Source organism: Tenrec ecaudatus, chromosome 11 (genome assembly GCF_050624435.1).
Source record: "Tenrec ecaudatus isolate mTenEca1 chromosome 11, mTenEca1.hap1, whole genome shotgun sequence".
Lineage (NCBI taxonomy): Eukaryota > Metazoa > Chordata > Mammalia > Afrosoricida > Tenrecidae > Tenrec > Tenrec ecaudatus.
This window is the reverse complement of record NC_134540.1, coordinates 108902753-108922635: the sequence shown is the minus strand read 5'-3', so window position 1 is coordinate 108922635 and position 19883 is coordinate 108902753. Positions and strand designations below refer to the sequence as shown.

The window sequence follows — 19883 nt, the reverse complement described above, 5'->3', positions numbered from 1 at the left end:
ATGTATGTATCATATAGAAACATGTTAGGGGTATGCGTGTGGATCAAAGATTTCATTGTATCCATAATCAATGACCTTAGGAAATCAAAGAACAGACTGCACCACCTAATTCACAATGTAAAAACGGGTGTTTTTTAAAGAACATACTGCACTGAGCAAACCTGCTATAAAAGAGCTTTTTAAAAGTATTAAAAAGCAAAGATTTCACTTGAGGACTAGGGTATGCTTACCCAAAGCCATGGTATTTTCATTTGCTTCATATGTATATGGAAGTTGGACAGTGAATATAAAAGATCACAGAAGAATTGATGCACTTGAATTAATGGTGTTGGTAAAGAATATTGACTATTCATGAACTACCAGAAGAATGAGCACATCTATCTCAGAAGAAATACAGAACATTTCTTAGAAGGAAGGATGGTGAGATTTTCTTCCACATACGTAGGATCTGTTATCAGAAGAGACCAGTTGCTGGAGAATAACATCGTGCTTGTGTAAAGTAGCGGGTCAGTGATGAAGAGGAAGATAATCAGGGAGAGATCGGTTGATACAGTGGTGGTAACAATGGGCTCAAACCCAGCAATGAGTGTTAGATTGGCATAATAACAGGACACTTTGTTCTGATGTGAGAACTCACTCTTAGGTACCTGACAACAATTTATGTATATGGCATATATTATATATATGCATGAATGCGTACATACATATATAAGGGTTCAAAAGATTGTAGAAAATTACTTTATCTTTTAATTCTATTTTTAGATCAACTTAAGTTTATATAAATGATGGAATCTCTTGTCCCTTATACTTCCAATAACAAGCAGTACCTGTTAGCTACTATATTCTCAAGATGGTTTCCCATCTCCTTTTCCCCTCCCACAATAGCTGCATTAATTGAAACCCTGTGCCACTATTGCTTTGAAGTTTCTGTGAACTTAGAAATTGATCTGCAGTTTTGTAGTTCTGCTTCCCAAGTGTAAAAGTGGTTCCTCAGTTAGCGTAGGGCAAGATTTGGTAATAGCAGCAAGGGCTTGGAGTTTCTGAACTGCTTTACAAGTGTCACACAGTCTTGAGGTTGGAAGACTTCATCAGAGAGCATCCTAGTCCAAATTTCCTATGACTTCGGCCATAAGTAGGATCAGTGCCAGAGGAAAAGCTCACATTTCTTGTCTACAGTCACAAAAGCTTGGCTGATCTCAGGAAAGGAGTCTTGCAAAAATTATCTTGTAGAAACACGGGTGATTATTGACTCAAAGCAGAAAATACCAGAAATATATTTACTTGTGTTTTATTGACTATGCAAAGGCATTCAACTGTGTGGACTATAATAAACTATGGATAACCTTGAGAGGAACTGGAATTCTAGAACACTTCATTGTGCTCATGAGGAACTTGTACATAGATCAAGAAGCAGTTGTGAAAACATAACAAGAGAATACTGCATGATTTAAAACCAGGGAATGTGTGGCATGGTTGTATCCTCTCACCATACTTGATCAATTTGTATGCTGGGCAAATAATCAGATATGTAGGAGAAGAAATGTGGCATCAGGATGGGAGGAAGGCTTATTAACCTGTGACATACAGAAGACACAACTTTGCTTGTTGAAAGTGAGGAGGATTTGAAAGTGATGAGCACTTGCTGATGAATGATGAAGATCAAGGATTACAGCCTTCAGTATAAATTACAACTCAATGTAAAGAAGACCCAAATCTTCACAACAGGAGCAATAAGGTAACATTATAAATAGAAAAAAGGCTGACATCGTCAAGGATTTGTCTACTTGAATCCATGGTCAATCCTCATTGAAGAGATTAAGATGGGTTGCAGTAGGTAAGTATTCTTTAGAATATTGAAAAGCAAGGAGGTTACTTTGAGGACCGAGGTGTGCTTGACCCAAGTCATGGTATTTTCCATTGTCTCATATGCATGGGAAAGTTGGACATAAATGGAAGACCAAAGAAGAATTAATGCATTTGAATTGTGGTGCTGGAGAAGAATATTGAAAATACCATGGACCAGTAAAAAGACAAACCAATGTATCTTAGAAGTAGTATAGCCAGAGTGCACCTTAGATGCAAGGATGGCAAGACTTCATCTTAAATATTTTGCACATATTGTCAGAAGTGACCAGTCCCTGGAGAAGGATATAATTCTTGGTAAAATAAGGGGGCAGCAAAAAAAGGTGTCGTCAGTGAGATGGATGGACACCATGGCTGCAAGCATGGGCTCTGGGATAGAAACAATAGTAAAGACAGGGCAGGACCACGCCATGTTTCATTCTGTGCAGCAGCACAGGGTCGTTGTGGGTGAGAACTGGCTCTTCACCACCTAACAGCGATAACAGGAATCCTTTTTTTAAAACAGTTTTATTAGTACATTGTTCACATGTGATGCAATTCAATAATTCATTTATATCAAGAATAGTGTACAATTGTCACCATACTCAATTCTAGAACACTTTATTCTTACTTGTTCTCATTGTTATGAATGTATTTTCCCCTAATTATGGCAAAACTATACACAACAAAGCATTCTCTAGTTCCACACAACTGCTACTTGTATAATTCATTGTCATTGATTATATTCTTTGTGTTGTACAACAATTCATTATACCCTTTTCCAAATTATTTCACCACCATTGACATGAACTCAATGCTCCCTAAGTAACAATTCTTCCCCTCCATCCATGGTAACCACTGGTCAAGTTTGGTTTTATTGTTTTTTTAAAGTGGTTTTAAAAATATAATATTCATACACTTCCATGCTTTACTCACTTTTAAATGAATTGTATGTACATAATCATTTCTAGTCCCTTCTCCCCTTTCCTTCATTCATTAACATCAGGAATCTTCTGGAGAGAAGTATGTAGCACAACTGTTTCAGGAAATTTCTTACAATAGATTCTACTTTTTAAAAGATCCTGGTTTACGTGAAGGTAGTGAAGAAAATTGTCTTAAATCTGTAAATTGACTTTAATCCCCAATTGATTAAATTCAGAAATCTTTCTGCAGAGAAATAGAAAGACAGTAAGCAATGTAGTTATTTTGTTTTATGAAGAAATGAGTATAAACTTAGCCAAAACAAAGCAAGCAAAAACATGAACTCCAATGCTTATATAATTAATTGCCCTGAGTTTACTGAACTAAAGTAGTTGTTTTTTAAATAATGATGATTATTTTTTATTTTCTTCCATGACATACCATTAGCACATTTATTAATCTTTATAGTAAATAACATTCCAATTTTTCTTTTTTATTATCTTATAATTAAAAATCATTTTATTGGGAGCAGGCTCGTACAGTCTTACCACAATCCATACATACATCCATTGTGTCGAGCACATTTGTGCATTTGTTGCCATCATCATTCTGAAAACATTTGCTTTCTATTTGAGCCCTTGGTATCAGTTCATTTTCCCCTCCTTTCCTGCTCTCCCCATGAACCCCTGATAATTTATAAATTATTATTAACCAATTTTTCTTTACAGTTTCAAGCATTTAAAATTTTTTCGTTGATTTGGTTCTTTTACTGTATAATAGTTTCACCAGGCCCCTTGCTCTTCTTCCTTTTACAGTCCATTGGTATTTTTGTAGAACTGAAGTCATATGTCATCTACAATAGCTTTTTAAATTTTTAAATTTTACTGACTTCCTCCCTACTCCAAACTCACACCAAGTTAATTCTGATTCATAGCGACCTTTCAAGACATGGTAGAGCTGTCCTTGTGAGTGTGGAAAGCTGTTTCATCTTTCTACTGCCCAGCAGCCGGTGGTTTCAAACTGATGACTTTGTGGTAGCAGCCCACCTCGTAACCCACTACACCACCAGGGCTCTGGCTTTACCTACAGGTGTTTATTTCAATCATTTTAGAGGTTTTCAAAATTCATAAGTTAGAAAGATAAGCAATTGTGACTTAGCAGGTTAGATAGGGATAAGAAGCAAGTCATTTAAAACTCCTCTTAGATTGACAAAATTATTTTATGGAATACTTTAATACTGTATGTCCTATGCTAGAAATTTAATGTTCAAATAATTTATCTATAAAATCATTAAGAATACAAAAACAATTTTAAGTTGCTGTGATGTAGTAAAAACAAACAAACAATGGTTTGTTATCCAAGAGACCAAAACATTATTTTGGCGAGCTATTTATTTTTTAATCTAGAATATAGGTATAAGAGATCTATCACCAGTTTGTTTAAATAATTACACGAAATTATTTATAAAGGAACCTTGGTGATGTAGTGGTTATGAGTTGGGCTGCTAACTGCAACGTCAGCAGCTTGAAACCACCAACTGCTCGCTCCCAGGGAGAGACACGGGACTTTTTACTCTGGTAAAGAGTTACAATCTTAGCACCCTGCGGGGCAGTTGCAGCCTGTACAATCACTCTGAGTTGGCATCCACTTGATGACAGTGAGTATTTATTTGGAAGCCATATAGGACCTAGTGGTTGTAATGGTAAATCTAATTCTGAAAAACATTGCAGTAATACAGTTGTTTGCTTGTTTATTGAATTGCGGTCTCCAGTGTAAAGCTTAAAATCCTAACACCTCATTTGTGACTTTAGCTATATCTGTGTAAATTCTTATATTTGAACATGATTTTGGACATACAGAAGACTTGTGGAATTTCAATCTAAGTGTAATGAACATGGACTTTTTGGGGAAAAGAAGTGCATAGAAATCTTACTATAATTCTTTTCTACTTCCAGCTCCATTTACCTCTCAATTCTCCTTTACCTGGAAGTGAATTAACGAAGGAACCTTTTCGTTGGGATCAGAGACTCTTTGCATTAGTGTTGCGGTTGCCTGGCACCTTGTCAGTAGAATCGGAACAATTGACAGGTGTACCTTTAGATGACTCTGCTATCACACCAATGTGTGAAGTTACAGGAGGTAAGTTGTTTTATTTTTTAATTTAAGTTTTCTGAATACTTGCTAGCAGAATTCTTGTGATTTGAAGCAGAGTATCTGAATGTTCTTAAATTTAATATTTTAAAAGTTGCATATTTGCTTTTATTTAACAAGTAGATAAAAGGAATTAGTAGATAGATGTATATGGCTTGAGGTTTCTTATTGATAGTTTGTGAAATTGATTGTAATAGAATGATTATTGGCTCTAATAAGGAATGGTAGTATTTTTCTATTTAAATAGAAAATGCTTGCATTTGAAGTTGTTAAAGCTAATTTTCTTCTCTACAAGATTGCTTATTTTCTGTGAGAAATTTTGAGTCATCACATTAACCTGTTGGTGGCATATACTTGAATTAGTGGTTTTGCTCAGGGAAAAATAGATCGGTTTGAGGAAGCAGGTGGTGAGATCTTATCCAATTTGTGCATCAGTCATAAATCAGATCAGGTAGCATTATGTTAGAGAACATTAATGAAAATCTGGAAATAGAGTATGTAATAGACTTAGAACATCTATAATGTTAAATTGATTAGCAACTAGGTCAATTTTGGTAATCTTTAACAAATTATTAATTTAAAGGTATATATATTAACTTACAGACAAGTATTGGCTGTAGGGAACACTATTTTATACTTCAGGATATAAAGTTTTTGTTTCACAGAACATTTTATTTCTTACCTGAGGAATTTGCTATTTAAATGTTCTCGACTGCTGTATCACTATTTCGCTTGTTATAAGGGCCCCTGACCCCTGATATAAATCTGTTGATCATCGCTTCTCGGCCTTTTGGCTAACTTCAAGTGTAGTAAATCTGTTGATATTCCATCCTGGAATTTAAAGGCCATGGGTGGTACAAACCATTAATGTGTGTTGTGTGGAACACACATGGAAAATTTGGAGATTCTAATACACTCAGAGGCTCTTTGGAAGAAAGACCTCATGAGGGAAGGTGGGTTTTCTAGAGAAGTAAAACCAGTAGCACTTAACACAGTATATAAAAAGAGAAGCGTATGAATAAAATGGCTTACGCAATTGTAGGAGCAGTTAAATCCAGTCCAGTTCAAGTACATGGGTCAGATGCTAAGTTGGAGGCTCTTCCTTAAGTGTGCAGGTGACAAACCAGAAAGCAGAAAGATGCACAAGCTGGTGGATATTAGCAGATCAGACTGGTGACTGGCAGAGTCAAGAAACCAAGGATTGCCAGGCCATTGGCTCAAGAACCAGAGATCACTATGACGTGGGCTCCAGGCCACGAAGGAAAGCCCTCTACTGCAGTGGTTCTCAACCTTCCTAATGCTGTGACCCTTTCATACAGTTCCTGATGTGGTGGTGATCCCCCAACCATAAAATTATTTTCGTTGATACTTCATAACTGTAATTTTGCTAATGTGATGAATCAGGCAACCCCTGTGAAAGGGTTGTTCGATCCCCAAAGGGGTTACGACCCATTGGTTGAGAAGCGCTGCTCTACAGTGTCTACTTAAATATCAGGTAGTCCACACAGCTGAGAAAAGGGTATCATCAGGGCTATGACCTGAGTTAACTGCTTGACTCCAACACCTCCTATTAGGAGTTGGTTCTATTGTGATCACATTGTGAGGGAGACCTCAACTGCCAAACTACTGAAAACCTTGACCTAGTCAGGTTGACATTAAACCTTACCTTGTGCTCTGTGTTTCAAAAAAAAAAAATCGACGATTGAAAATCCTTTGGAGGACAGTTCTTTTTTTTTTAAATCATTTTATTGGGGACTCATACAACTCTTACAACAATCCATAAATACATCAGTTGTATAAAGTACATTCATTTTATTTGTTATCCTCATCATTCTCAAAACATTTGCATTCTACAGAAGCCTCTGGCATCACCTCTTCATTTTATCCCCTCCCTCCCTGTTCCCGCTCCCTCATGAACCCTTGATAATTTATAAATTATTATTTTGTCATATCTTACACTGTCCAATGTCTCCCTTCACCCACTTTTCTATTGTCCGTACCCCAGGGAGGAAGTTATATGTAGATCCTTATAATGCTTACCCCGCTCTACCCTCCCCTCCCTCCATACTCCCTGTATTGCCACTCTCACCACTGGTCCTGAACAGATCATCCAGCCTGGATTCTCTGTGTTACCAGTTCCTATCTGTACCAATGTACATCCTCTGGTCTAGCCAGATTTGTAAGGTAGAATTGGGATCATGATAATGGGTGGGAAGGAAGCATTTAGGAACAAGAGGAAAGTTGTTTGTTTCATCATTGCTACACTGCACCCTGACTGACTCGTCTCCTCTCCACAACCCTTCTGTAAGGGGATGTCCAGTTGCCTACAGATGGGCTTTAGGTCCCCACTCTGCACTCCCCCCTCATCCACAATGATATAATATTTTGTTCTTTGATGCCTGATACCTGATCCCTTCAACACCTCGTGATCTCGCAGACTGATGTGCTTCTTCCATGTGGGATTTGTTGTTTCTGAGCTAGATGGCCGCTTGTTTACCTTCAAGCCTTTAAGACCCCAGACACTATATCTTTTGATAGCTAGGCACCATCAGCTTTCTTCACCACATTTGCTTATTCACCCGCTTTGTCTTCAGCAGTTGTGTCAGGAAGGTGAGCATCATAGAATGCCAAATTAATAGAAGAAAGTATTCTTGCATTGAGGGAGTACTTGTGGAGGCCCAATGTTCTTCTGCTACCTTAATACTAAACCTATAAATATATGCATATAGATCTATTTCCCCATCAGCATATATAAATATATTTGCATATATGCATTTCTTTATGTAGACCTCTATAAATGCCCTTTGCCACGTAGCTCTTTCCTTTCTTTCTTTTTACTTTCCTCGTGTCCCACTATCATGCTCAGCCTTCATTTGGGTTACAGTAATTCCTCCTGGTTACATTACCCTTGATCACACCCTACCAGGCCTCCTACACCTTCCTCACCACCAATTTGGATCACTTGTTGTTCCCTTTTCCCTGGGCTAGTTAACACCACGTCCTTTTCGCCCACCTCCCTCTCTCTTATGTCCTCCAGGAACTGTCCGTCCCATTGTTTTCTCTTCGTTCATCCAGCCTATCTTATTTAGACAGACCTGTGGAGATAATAATATGCACAAAAACAAGACAGAGCAAAACCTAGCAATAAAACAACAAAAATCCAGTGACAAAAAAACACAATGCAACAACAACAAAAAAGAAAAGCTTGTTGTTAGTTCAGTAATGTTTGTTGGCCTTTAGGAAGGTTTTCTGATTGAGTCTGATGGGGTGCCAAGCCCTGGCCCCAAAGTCTATTTTTGGTATTCCTGGGGACTTCGTTGCTCTGTCCCCTTGTTGTTCTGTTGCACTCTCTTAATGTTTTTTCCTGATGTGGTAGGATCAGATAGGGCGCAGTTCCCACACTATGTTTTCAGTGTTGTCCCTGTAGGGCTTTGGGTCAGTGAGGGATGTCGTGTCTTATAGTGGGGCTGGCCATATGGTCTTCTCTGTGGATTGGCTGCTCTTAGCGGGAATGTTTTTGTCAAGGCTTGGTGGACCATGATGTGCTCCACTCTGTCTTCTTTCCCCTTCATTTGCTACCATGTGCTCTGATCAGACATGTCCCTCTCCCTGAGTTGTAGCTTCAGTGCTGTCCTCTGAAATAAATTTATCTGGAGGGAGGGACAGCTGTCCACGTAGTTGTGATTGGGGCTGGCCCTCAGACCGCTCCACTGGTTTCCTAATCCATGCTGGTCTGTTGCATTCACATCTTGGAGAACGGGGTTGAAGTCTGGTCCTTCTTTCCCTGTGGAGATATAAACAACACCTTCCACTTGGGTGAATTAGTGCCCTGTTCCTCTGCTACCCATTTTTTTCCCTCCCCTCACCCTCTCTTTTTTAGTTGGCTATCATATGTATCCCTGGATTTGGTCTGGCCTCTACCATATTACCTGGTCCTCACCCCAGGAATGTTTGTATACAGTAGCTTTTTCCCAATGCCCCTTTTGCATTTTTTTAAGCTTACCTCAGCGGACGCATGTTGTGTACTTGTCCTTTTGTGCTTGGTTTACTTTGCTTAGCATGATTTCCTCCAGTTCTTCCCATGCGGTGATATGCTTCATACGTTCTTCACTGCTTTTTAGCCATGCCTAGTACTCCATTTTATGTTTATACCACAGTTTTTTAATCAACTCATCAGATGATGGAAATTTGGGTTGTTTCCAACTCCTTGGGCAGTTCTAGTTTTAACACATGGGGTTGACCTTGAGTTGAAAGCAACTTGACAACAAATGTCTAGTTAATTAATATATTCATTGTCCTTTGAAATCTTAGGGTTTTAGAAATCTGCAACATTCACAAATAAAAATGGAAATTAGCTATACACAGTTATATGAGTAAATTAAGAATTTATTTACACTAGATATTCTAATTTATAAATTTCTTTGTGACCTATAATGTCTTAAAAAAAGTTCATGCATAATTTCAAAAGAACAACCTATCATTGAAAATTCACTCCAAACAGTTCACTATACATAGATAATATTTTCCAATGTCAGTTGTTTTTGTTTTTATTTTTAGTGAGTGTATATACATTTCTATTCAGGAAATCAGAATTTTTTAAAAATTTAATTTCCTATAATTTCAGTTAAGTTTCTTTTTCTTTAAATTTAAATCTTAGGTTTACCCAAACAGATTGTGAACGGCCTTGAGGCTATAATAGAAAAAAATCTTCCATTGGAAAATCTTTAGTATGATTACTTAATTTGTATTTAGAATTAAGATAAAATTATGAGGCTGTATATACTTTTAACATTTTCTTAGGATTAGGTATATCCAAAGATTGCAATGATCTAATATAATCAGAGATAATTATAAAGAAACTTGAGACATCATGTTGTAGTTAATATTCTTGCATCTAGTAATAAAGTATTAAAGTTACCATATATATCAGCCGAGGCACCTAATTTTACCACAAAAATTGCACTAAAAATGTGCTGCAAAACTTGGCTTTAACACAAGTGTCTTGTTTGGTTTATTTTCTGAAAGGAATCTTTTCAGAGAAGAAGATTCTGAAGTCACCCTTAGTAATATTTTTGAATGGCCCAGAAACCTTAGTTAGTGGAAAAATTAGGAAATTGGGAAGCTTCCCCTAAATACATGTGTTCAAATGTCACTCACCTTTCTATACATCTATGTTTTGTGTTTTTTATCTGTATTTTAAAAGAATCTACTAAAGAAAACTAGGGATAAAAACCACATGGAAAGAAGAAAAAACAAAAATTGAATGCATTTTTCTTGAAATTACTGGTCTTTTTGAAATTCACTGTGTATTTTCTAAATTGGATAGTGACAGCAGGGTATGTGGGTTCGTTTTTCCTATAATAAAGTAATTCATGCTAACTTTTTAAAAACTGAAATTCACCTATGAGGGAGCTTCAAAATGTTTTTGGAAATCAAATTTCCTCTCATCCCCTATGATTGCAAAATCAGTTAATATTTTGATATATTTCTTTTTAAAAATTACATATGGCTATTAGTATAAACTGTTTAACCTTTCTTTAATAAATATTAAGTAATGGTTTAAAATTTTTATTTACTAAAGGATTCTTTCCTTGATTTATATAATATAGTTATTAATTGTTAATATGGAAATGAACAACTGTCCACTCTGTTTCAAGCAATGTTAATAGATGATGGCACTACAGCAGTACAATACCAAAGCTTATGTTTTTGCCTAGGTAATGTAATAATCAAGTAATGTGAATTAATAATAGTATTTTAGAGTAGAGAATGTTAATTACTTTGAAGTAGAAAAGTCGTCTGATTGATAAGAGTAATTTGAGGAGAATGACAATTTTGAGATTAACTGAGAGGTGGCATTTAACAGGGATGTTAGTCATTTAAATTTGGATAATGACATTAACCTTATCAGGACCTGGCTAGGGCAAGTGGAAGGGAAAGGAAATAATGTGTTAGAGCCAGAGAAAGTTTCGATAATGGATAATTGAGAACGTCAAGCAGGCTAAACTTAAGGCCAGACTGGAGCTCATACAAATAGGGAGATGTAGAAAGAAGTAGGCAGAGGAAAAATATTGAGTAGACATTTTAACATTTGAGCGCTAATTGATTCTTATGAGAGAACTTAACACTTGCAGTCCTGCTCCATCCTCACAATTATCCTTATGTTCAAGTTCACTGTTGCACCCATTGTCAATCCATCATTTTGAGGGCCTTCTTTTTCACTGCCAACCTCTTTTACAAGCTGATGTCCTCCTGAGAACCGAGGTGCATTATGGCTGTCCTGTTTCTTCTTTTGGCATTTATTAATACTTAGTGTCCGTCCCATGCACCACATTTCAAATGCATTGATTTTTCTTTGATATTTCTTATTCAATGTCCAACGTTTACATGGCTTGAGTCAGGTAAATCTTAGTTCTCAAAGTAACTTATTTGCGTTTTAACAAATAAAGATCTTGTGCAGCAGGTGTACCTAATGTATTGCATCCTTTGTTCTCTTGGCTGATATTTCCCTAAGTATTTTGTTTCCAAGCAAGATTAAATTCTTGACAACTACAATCTGTTTTCTATTTATCAGGATAATAAAACTGTTGGTCCAGTTTTAAGAATTTTTTTCTTTACATTGAACTGTAAATCCATACTGAAGGCTGCAGTCCTTGATCTTCCTTAGCAAGCACCTAGGTCCTCCTCACTTTGAACAAGCAGGATTGCATCATCTGTATATTGCAGGTTTTAATTAGCCTTCCAGTCCTCAAACTGCATTTTAAAAAATTAATCATTTTGTTGGGAGCTCTTACAGGTATTATAAAAATCCACAATTCAGTTGAATTATCAGTTTCAAAACATTTTCTTTCTTAAACTCTTTGATAATCGCCTCTCTCCCCATGCTACCCACCAGGAACCCTTATTATTGCATTATATATTATTGTTATTTTCCATGTCTTACACCTTCCAATGTATCTGTTCACCTACAATTATGTTATTCGTTTCCCTCGAGTGGGGTTAAATAGACATCATTGCTATCAGTTTCCCATCCACCCTCTCTTCCCATACTCTCAGGGTATGAGAATACTCTTAGTATTCTGCTTTGGATGTCATGGAATGAACAATCTTAATTACACAAATGAACATACACACATTTAACAAGACTAATTAGTTAAAACTAAGACCAGAATAGTAAGGAGAGGAAATATTAAAGAACTGGAGGATAGTTATGCGTCTCATCAGTGCTATTCTGCACCCTGGATATATCATCCCTTCTGTGTGGCCCTTCTGTGCAGGAATGTCCAATTGTCTTACACTTGGGTTTTTGGTCTCCACTTTGTTCATATTCCTCTTTCACTTCAATTTGATCACTTGTTTTTGAACTTCTGATACCTGTTCAACACCTCATGATCACACAAGTTGTTGTACTTCTTCCATGTGGGATTTGTTGCTTCCCTGCTAGATGGCCAATTGTTTAACTTTAAGCTTTTAAGACTGCAGAAGCTACTGTATATACTCGAGTGTAAGCTGACCTGAATATCAGCCAAGGCACCCAATTTCACCACAAAAACTACAGGGAAAAATGTGCTGAAAAACTCGGTTTATGCATGAGTATATACGATGTATCTTTTAATAGCTGGGCACAATCAGCTTTCTTCACCACATTTGCTGTGCACCCATTTTGTCAACCAGTGATCGTGTTGGGAAGGTGAGTATCATACATTGCCACATTACTAGAACAAACGATTCTTGTACTGAGGTAAGATTTAAATAGAGGCCCAAAATCCATCTGCTTATTTTATATATCACATAGAAAAATATATCGTGTCTACTCATGTATAAGCCAACCTGAATATCAGCCAAGGAACCTAATTTTACCACAAAAATTGCACTAAAAATATGCTGGGAAACATGGCTTATACACGAGTATATATGGTACTTACCTATGTATTTACATATATATCTATATTCATACCTGTATATAATTTTTACTCTTGTTATTTCCTCTATTTCTTTTTTCTTTCTTCCTGCCTCACTATCATGCTTACCCATTGTTCACCTCTCAAGTAATTCCTCTCGGATATATTTCAATTGATCAAACATGACCTGGAACTCTACCCCGTCCTGACCATCAATTTTAGATCCCTCAGTCCCTCACTATTCTCTGTGGTTGTTGTTATTGGCTCACTCCCCATCCCCCTTTCCTCCTCTCCCATTACCTCCACCCACGTTGGGCCCATTGCTATTTCCTTGGGATTGTTTATCCTGCCTATTTTTTAAAAATAATTAAAACAAAAGAAAAAACACATAACAGATAGCCATCAGAGTAACAGGTATCATGACATAGCTGCATTTGTTTTGAAAAGGCAAGTACCTATAAGTCCACATTGCTATTCTTGCAGTTTAGGATGGAACGTCTCATCTCCATGCTACCGTTGCCCCACAACCCCACAATTTTTTCACTTGAAGATGTGTTAATACATTGTCTTTTGCAAAATTATTTAGTAATCTTAGAGGCTTCTTGCATCAATCAGTATAAAGAGTAATGCGTGAAGTGTCGCTACATCTATGTGTTTTGACAAAAGCTAAGTTAGTAAGCGTAAGAGAAATATAAAATATAAACTCATAAAATTAAAAGAAAATTTTATGTTTAACTTTCAAGGAAATAGATTATTTGTCACATGATGTAATTTTATTTACTTTTATTTTTTATTAAATGTCCTTTTGAATTTTTTTTGCATACTTTTCAAATAATATTATTTCATACTAAGATTGTAACTTGTGTTGCTTGTGTTTTTTCCAGTCATTTGACTGATAGTAAAACCTAGAGACATAGAGAAAACAGATTATCACAAGTTTGCACGCAAACATTTTTGTGTTTTAATATCTTGCAAAAATGTTAGGATGTCATGAAGTAAGACATTCAACCTTTATATAATCTTTTAAGTACTCTTAGGTTTGAGATGATTCACATTTTTATTTATATTTTATAAACAAATTTAAATTGACTTAATTTTACCAATTTTTCTAAGTAAGTGTGACACTTTTATTTGATGGAGTGAATAGAACCAATCTCCCTGCTATTGAAAAGATTCTGACTCATCGTGACCCTGTACAGGAATTTCAAGGCTTTATATTTTATGGGAGCAGACTACCTTAATCTTTCTTACTTGACGTGGCTGATGGGCTTGAATTGTTGACCTTGAGGTTAGCAGTTCAATGCTTACCAGCCAGCACTTCCAGGGGCTCTTTATGGATTTAGAACACTCTTTACGGATTTAGAACACTGGCAAATAGATACTCAATAATCGTTAGCTCCTATGTGGCATGGGTTGTGATCTGCAAGCTCAGCAGTTTGAAACCACCAGCCACTCCTCAGTAGAAAGATGGGACTTTCTATTCCTGTAAAGAGTTAAACTCATAGGGTCACTGTTAAGGCAGTGAGTTTGGTTTGGGGGGTTTTATGATTATGGTAATCCTTATTATATGTAGACTACTTTTTATTACATGATAGTTGTTTTTCAAAGTAAAACTGATTTTCAGTATGTTAATTATTTATTGCCTAAAAATCTCTTTTCAGAGTGGCCTTTAACAGATTTAGGTTTTCCGAATTGATATAATTTTTTATGCCAAATATGAAGATGTTACCAGGGTCCTTAAGTAGGTGGTTGAATTTTTTTAAAGGATAGAACTTATTTATATTAAATTTATTAAAAATAGCAAGATTTGATTAAATTAATTAAAATTGAATTTCAGTTGTCTCAAATTTTCTATGTTTGCACACTGGGCTCTATGAGAAATAGAGTGCAAGCTACATGCGCACTTATAATTTTTCTAGGTATCACATTATAAATAAAAAAACAAATGAAATTAATTTTAGTATTTTATTTCAACCAATATTTGCAAAGTAGTTCAATATGGAATTGTTACAAAGTTCCTTCAAAAAGATTTTGGAAAAATGAAATTTAAAGATAATGGAATTTTCCCATAACCATTTTTGAAGTCCATTATATTTAAAAATAACTGTAAAGGTTTTTTATTTTAAAATACTAAGTCTTTAAAATCTGGTATATATTTTGTACTTTATATCTTAATTGAAACTAAGCACATTTCAAGTTGTCAGTAACCATCTGACAGCACAGGTCCAGATTTTTTAAATGAATTTTTAAAATTTAGATCCGTATATTTTCATTTGAAATTCGTGTATAAGGAGATTATCTCCAGTAATGTGTTTAATTAATGGTTATTAACTAAAGTTTTTGTAGGTTAAAACATGTAAAGAGAGTTCATTTAAAGTACAGTTTCCAAGTTGAGCATACTGAAATCCAGAAAAGAGGATGCTGTTGTTTTTAAAATATACAATAACTGCCAGAGACCATGAGTGAGGATAGTTTCTTAATGTGTGTATGTGTATGTGTTACAGACAAATTATTCTAGTAACATCTAAAATATGTCACATGCACACCCATCATTTGTATAAACCTATACTTACATGCTCTCATTAAATGAAACTTAGGTTGGTTGATTTGAAAGTAACTATTTTTGTCAATTCTTATATAAGATAATAAATTGTTATGTCAATTTACTGTGACCTTACTATGGTTCCATTTTACTAAAGTTAGAAATTCCTGCAGCTAACTAACTTTTTTTGTTAACTTTTAGGTCGTTCATATTCTGTATGTTCTCCAAGAATGCTTAATCAGTGCCTGGAGTCTTTGGTGCAAAAGGTGCAAAGTGGAGTGGTAATAAACTTTGAAAAAGCAGGACCAGACCCTTCTCCTGTGGAAGGTATCTTTGTACTTACATTTTTAACTTGGCTTTATCAATTGCTCACAAAGAACTGAAAGGTATGATTTAGGCTTTTTAATATATAAAACTTCTATTGCTGTGGGGACAGATTAAAATAGGAAAGTCAAGGTAAGCCGATGGTTCATTAACATCATCTTTTTACATTAGTGGTTGTTAATTGCCTACGATTTTAATAAGCCCTAAAACCTATTTAATAAGCCCTAAAACCATCCTCAAGTTATTTTTTAGTATTGTATCATCCCCCCAATGTATGTGCTTCTCTTATGTCCTTTAATTCAGCTTCAGGTGTTTATTGAGTTCCTTAACTACATTGTTCCTAGGATCAAACTGATCAGAACCAAATGGTTTTTGCTATTTCAAGAATTAGGGAATAGCTTTTGCCACTAGGCTTGACTTTTTAAACTTCAGCTAAGCTCTGCCAACCTTTATTGTAGGCTTGTATTTATATAGTCAGAGAGTGTAAGGCTGGGGGTCCTCAAACTTTTTAAACAGGGGGCCAGTTCACTGTCCCTCAGACCAGTTGGCGGGCTGAACTATAATTAAAAATAAAAAACTATGAACAAATTCCTATGCACACTGCACATAGCTTATTTTGAAGTTAAAAAACAAACGCGGCAAAAACACCAGGTGGGCTGGATAAGTGTCCTCGGCGGGCCGTAGTTTGAAGACACCTGGTGTAAGGTGTTATAGGTATGTATGTCCCTGTGTTTTAAGTGCTTGGCTAAGAAGAAAATGAGTAGTCCTTTAGGAGACAGGCCTGGTGGTTCATTTCAGGAAACACACAGCCTTGTAAGTTCTATGTTGCAGTTCTCCTGAACAGATTAAGTGACCTTGACTAAGAATACACTCGATAACTAACAAAGTCAAACTAAAGTATAAGGAGTTATGTTATAATCAGTGGACAATTCACAGCTAGGAATCTGCACTTCTAAATGATTTTTGGGAGAGATGAGCCACTAGAATAAATAACTAAGAGAAGGGTGGTGGAAAAGAAGTTATACAGAGGTTGTACAGAAGAAGATCGTGATACTATATAATTGTCTTACTGTATTTGGCTTAAACTCATTAGACATGGAATGTTTGGATTCATTTTAGTGCTTTGCTGTTTTGGGTGCTATAAGTAAATTTTTACTGAATTGTAGGTTAAAATTATGATTTTGCTAGAATTATTTTGGATTAAAAATGCATTGAGTCAGGATTGGAATATGAATCTTGTATGTGTGTGCACACGCGTCCATTTTGAGGAGTTACTAGACTGTAGTTAAAATGTTTTTTTTAATTTAAAATGATTTTTAAGAACTATTCATTTATCAGTGGTTACGTAGCATTTATTGTGTACCTGGCACTAATTTCAGAACTGGTGTCATAAGAAGTAAATTGCCCATTAAGCAAACATTTACCACAAAGAATGCTTATATTTTCTGATTGGGCAAGAAAACGAAATTCTTTTAATTAGTAAATTAGTAGTTGGGATTTGCAGGTTTTATTGTAGAAAATAGTAAATTTGAGAAATGAATAATTTTTACAGCATCTTTATTAACTTGATATAATTTAGTTTTCTCTTAATAAAATTTGTTTCATTTTTACTTTAAAATTTTTCTTTACTATAGATGGGCAGCCAGATGTATCAAGACCATTTGGATCTCAGCCTTGGCATAGTTGTCATAAGCTTATATATGTCAGACCAAATCCTAAAACTGGAGTTCCTATAGGTCACTGGCCAGTTCCAGAGTCTTTTTGGCCAGATCAGAATTCTCCAGCACTAGTAAGTACCAGAGAGCGTATAACTATAATCGTTGTTAAATTGCTTTTTATAATTGTACTATTATGTTAAAGGTGTGACTCATTTAGAGTAATTAATATAATCCTTTTTATTTTTTATTATGTAGTTATAGAATCACAAATATAGCAGGATTTTCTTTATGATTCTCAATATAATGTGACACAAAGATTTGTCTTTAGGACACAATTTAGGATTTAAATAGACATTTTAAAATGCTCTGATAGTTTGCTTGCATAACTTTTTAGTCTCAGAGATTAATGTTTACTTGCTTGCTTCTAGTGACATTTAGTGTTCAGTCTGGAGATTTTTAAAAGTCGAAAAGGATTTTTTGGTCTGGTGTACATAAATTTTAAGAACATTGAGATCTGTTGAATGATCATGTCTACTTATCTGTATTCTCTATTTGTTCTTTGAGTAGGGTAAAATTATACAAATTACATCTTACCAGTGTACTATTTTTAATATTAGTATTTTTTTTCTAGTATCTGAGAACATCAGGGGATGTTTTGTGAGAGAGCATGGCAATGATTCTCTTTAATATTAGCCTGAGAAGAATTCAATACATCAGTAAGCAGTCTTTAATGATGCTTCATGGAGCTATCATTTCTGAATTAAACTACTTACTTTGGAAACATTTTATGTTCTAATGCACTATCAGTTCTTCATGGTAATTTTTACTTTTAAGTCTGTAAATGATGTTTCCTGAATTCTTTAGGGATTTAATGAAGTCGTAAGTGAAAAATGTACATAATTAGATGTGCTCGTTGAGGTTTTATAAATTTCCTTTAGGTAGCTACTTTATTTCTTTTTCATCATAATTTTTTAATCCTCATGAAGAAGCTCTCCATTTTTCTTTCTACTTTGGAACCCATTCAACTAATTTTTTGGTAAATCTATTGGCTCTTCATTCTATTGTATTGACACCTGCAGTAATACTATGGTACTTATGAAATCTTAATGGAGAGAAATCCAAAATTATGATCACGATTGATTAATATTGCTCAAATGGTCTGTTGCAAATTATCATAAGCTGTAGAAGCTTTTGTATACATGGGTAGGATTTCAATTGAAGGAGGTAATATGGAAAAAATACGGGATTTAAAAAGAACAAGAAAAATGACAAATGGCTTGAGTTTGGTGGATCTTCGCAATGTATATGGGACAGTGAAAGTACTGGTTAAAGTCAGTCAAATTGCTGGTGACTTGTGAATACAAGGTTAAGGAACTTGAGGAGTTCCCCCCGCCCCGTGGTATTAAGTTGAAAAAATTTTAACATAGTGATATTATTAAGTAATGTTTTGGGGAAATTAATCTAGAGGTGGTTCTTTTTAGCAAAACTGGTAGGAAGTAAGTTATAAGGCAGTGGGCAGAAGGGCTATTGCGATGGTCCAGCTAAGAATTTGTTGAATTAAGATTGTAGAGATAGGATCATAAGAACTGTAACAGTGGAAACAACTGACAACATTGCGTAACTGAAGGGACACAGGTCAGTGGGGATGTAAATTATACACTTCTCAGTAGTAATTCAAACAAGATACTGAAATGAAATGAAATGTAAATTATTAGAAACTGATTCTGAATTTGAATCATGGTTCTACCAGTTGCTAGTTACGTGACTTTGGCTAATCATCTTCCTAAACCTTAGTTTCCCTAAGTCTTTTAAAAGGAGATACCAGCTCCTGTCTCACAGAATTGTTGTGGTGACTTAACAAAAGCAACATTTTCTTTGCTTAGATTATATTTGGACAAGTTAATCTAGAGCATTTCTTCCTCACTTTCCTCCTATGATTTTATTATTTTAATCTAAAAAATAATAAATTCAATACTATATATTTCTTGTATATGCTGGCCACAGTTGCCCAAGTGGATAAATTATACTGCTTACCCTCTTAAAGACATATAAACATATTAGAATATGGTTTGCTAGGTTGCAGCAGCCCCCAGCAGTGGTGGTGGCGTCTGATATGATTGGGGTACAGGATGGGGAAGAATGACAGAGAAGTTTCTAAGGGTGATGCTTGCCAATTCATCCTTTGCTTACAAAAGATGCATAAAGGAAAATAATAAAGCCGTCAGGGATAACATAGAGAAGAGAGGGCATCAAATCAAAGATTGATGATCTCTGTGTAACTGCAAGTTTCCATTGCTGGAACACAGGGTCATATCATGTTGTGGTTGAAAGGCAGATAAGGACCAGATCATTAAGGATCTTCCAATATACTATTTTATAAAAGTCTGAACTTGATTTTTGGAAGCTACTTGTATTAGGTACCGTATATTCTCGAGTATAAACCAACCTGGCTTATAAGCCAACCCGACTATCAGCTGAGGCACCTAATTTTACCACAAAAACTGCATTAAAAATGTGTTGGAAACTCGACTTATACACAAGTAC

At 35.4% G+C, this 19883-nt stretch overlaps 1 protein-coding gene across 1 annotated transcript in view; it reads left to right on the top strand.

The window, feature by feature from the left end:
* The window catches only part of INTS6 (integrator complex subunit 6), a 98874-nt gene that overhangs the window by 55033 nt on the left and 23958 nt on the right, over nt 1-19883 (top strand). Inside the window, exons 5-7 of the mRNA XM_075563488.1 lie at nt 4719-4902; nt 15559-15684; nt 17316-17470. Coding sequence (XP_075419603.1) covers nt 4719-4902; nt 15559-15684; nt 17316-17470 — 465 coding nt within the window. The remainder of the gene's footprint in view (nt 1-4718; nt 4903-15558; nt 15685-17315; nt 17471-19883) is intronic.